The sequence below is a fragment of the Cibotium barometz genome, chromosome 28 (genome assembly GCF_041138505.1).
Source record: "Cibotium barometz isolate CiBa-2024 chromosome 28, ASM4113850v1, whole genome shotgun sequence".
NCBI lineage: Eukaryota > Viridiplantae > Streptophyta > Polypodiopsida > Cyatheales > Cibotiaceae > Cibotium > Cibotium barometz.
Genome location: NC_141073.1, coordinates 29,065,081 through 29,066,282, shown reverse-complemented (window position 1 = coordinate 29,066,282; position 1,202 = coordinate 29,065,081). Strand labels below are relative to the sequence as shown.

Sequence of the window (1,202 nt, the reverse complement as noted above, 5' to 3'; positions counted from 1 at the left end):
CAATTGTCAGATGCTTTTCCAGCTTAAGGGGCTTTTCAATATTAAAAACCAACCTCAAAACAGTTTTAGTCTTCAACCGCTTTTTTTCAATGTCAGCCGTGCAAATTATTTGGACTGCGGACGCCATTTTTTCAGTGATCTCCACTTATCGACAAACTAATTAAAATATTCGTCTCGTACAATTTCGGCGAACGCTGGAAAGGACGGATGTACGAGACGAATAAAAATACACTTAGTTTCTAAAAAGGATGCACCGCTACTTCTGAAGAAACCATATTTTTCAAGAGAGTTTACAAACAGATAAACAGAAGCTAGAATTTCATTTCAAAAGCTGTGTCGTGGCTCTAAAAAAATCACTCGCGACCCCCTGCAGTTACTTTATGCACGGCATTCTTTACTGCATCTCCGGCCTGAAAAGAGAGAATTTAAGGCCTTCAGGGATCTACACTACAGGCCATGCCAGCTTCAAAGAAGCGGGGCGAACGGTTGCGAAGCACGGACAATGCCATTGGATAGTAACGCACCTGCTGCAAGGCGTTGCCCGCTCCATCTTTGGCCTGAGCAGCCTTCTCCTGAGTGGCGTGGGCGGCCCCCGCGGCCTTGTCCTTCGCTGCTCCCGCCATTCCCTGCGAAGATGTTCCACGAATCAGCGGCCGCAGGATATATCAAAATAAGGAGACCTATTTAACATGCAGGCTACCGCTCAGCTTACGAATACCTGCGCGTTGTGGTGGGCTTCGCCGGCCTTCTCCTGGCCATACTGCTTGGTCTCCTCCGCCTTGTGGGCGGTGGCGTCCTTGGCGTGCTGAGCCTGATCAGCCATAATTTGCGTGAACTGCGGTTAACAAAAGGGCAACAACGGGTGCTTCAGTCTTGCAAGACAGAGTATATGCGTTTGAAGCCAAAGTATACCTGCACAGGGCTGGAGAGGCTCTTTAAGTAGAGGCGAGAGCAAGCCATGGCGACACGTTGCCTGCTCACCATCTCGCACGGTTGTGCTCGTCCCTCAAGCTAAGGTATCTCTTGCTGACATGTGGCCATAAGAGACCACACACAGGGTAGACACGTAGACTCGGCTCTCCGCTTCACTGTTCATAAGGCCTGGGAGTCCGCACACCTCACTCAAACATGGAGGTTTCACCATATGCCATACGCCCAAACTGCCCAGTATCATTTTTTGGCCCAAGCTATGAGCTCTCGCC

General features: G+C 49.8%; 1 protein-coding gene across 1 annotated transcript; it reads right to left on the bottom strand.

Moving 5' to 3' along the window:
- Positions 1 to 303: 303 nt before the first annotated feature.
- LOC147622717 (uncharacterized) lies at positions 304 to 914 on the bottom strand. Its single transcript, XM_086822683.1, has 3 exons — positions 719 to 914; positions 525 to 626; positions 304 to 410 (listed from the first exon to the last, which is right to left on the bottom strand). Exons 1-3 carry the CDS (start codon positions 821 to 823, stop codon positions 354 to 356), a joined length of 264 nt encoding a protein of 87 aa, XP_086678809.1. The 5' UTR covers positions 824 to 914; the 3' UTR covers positions 304 to 353.
- Positions 915 to 1,202: the final 288 nt, after the last annotated feature.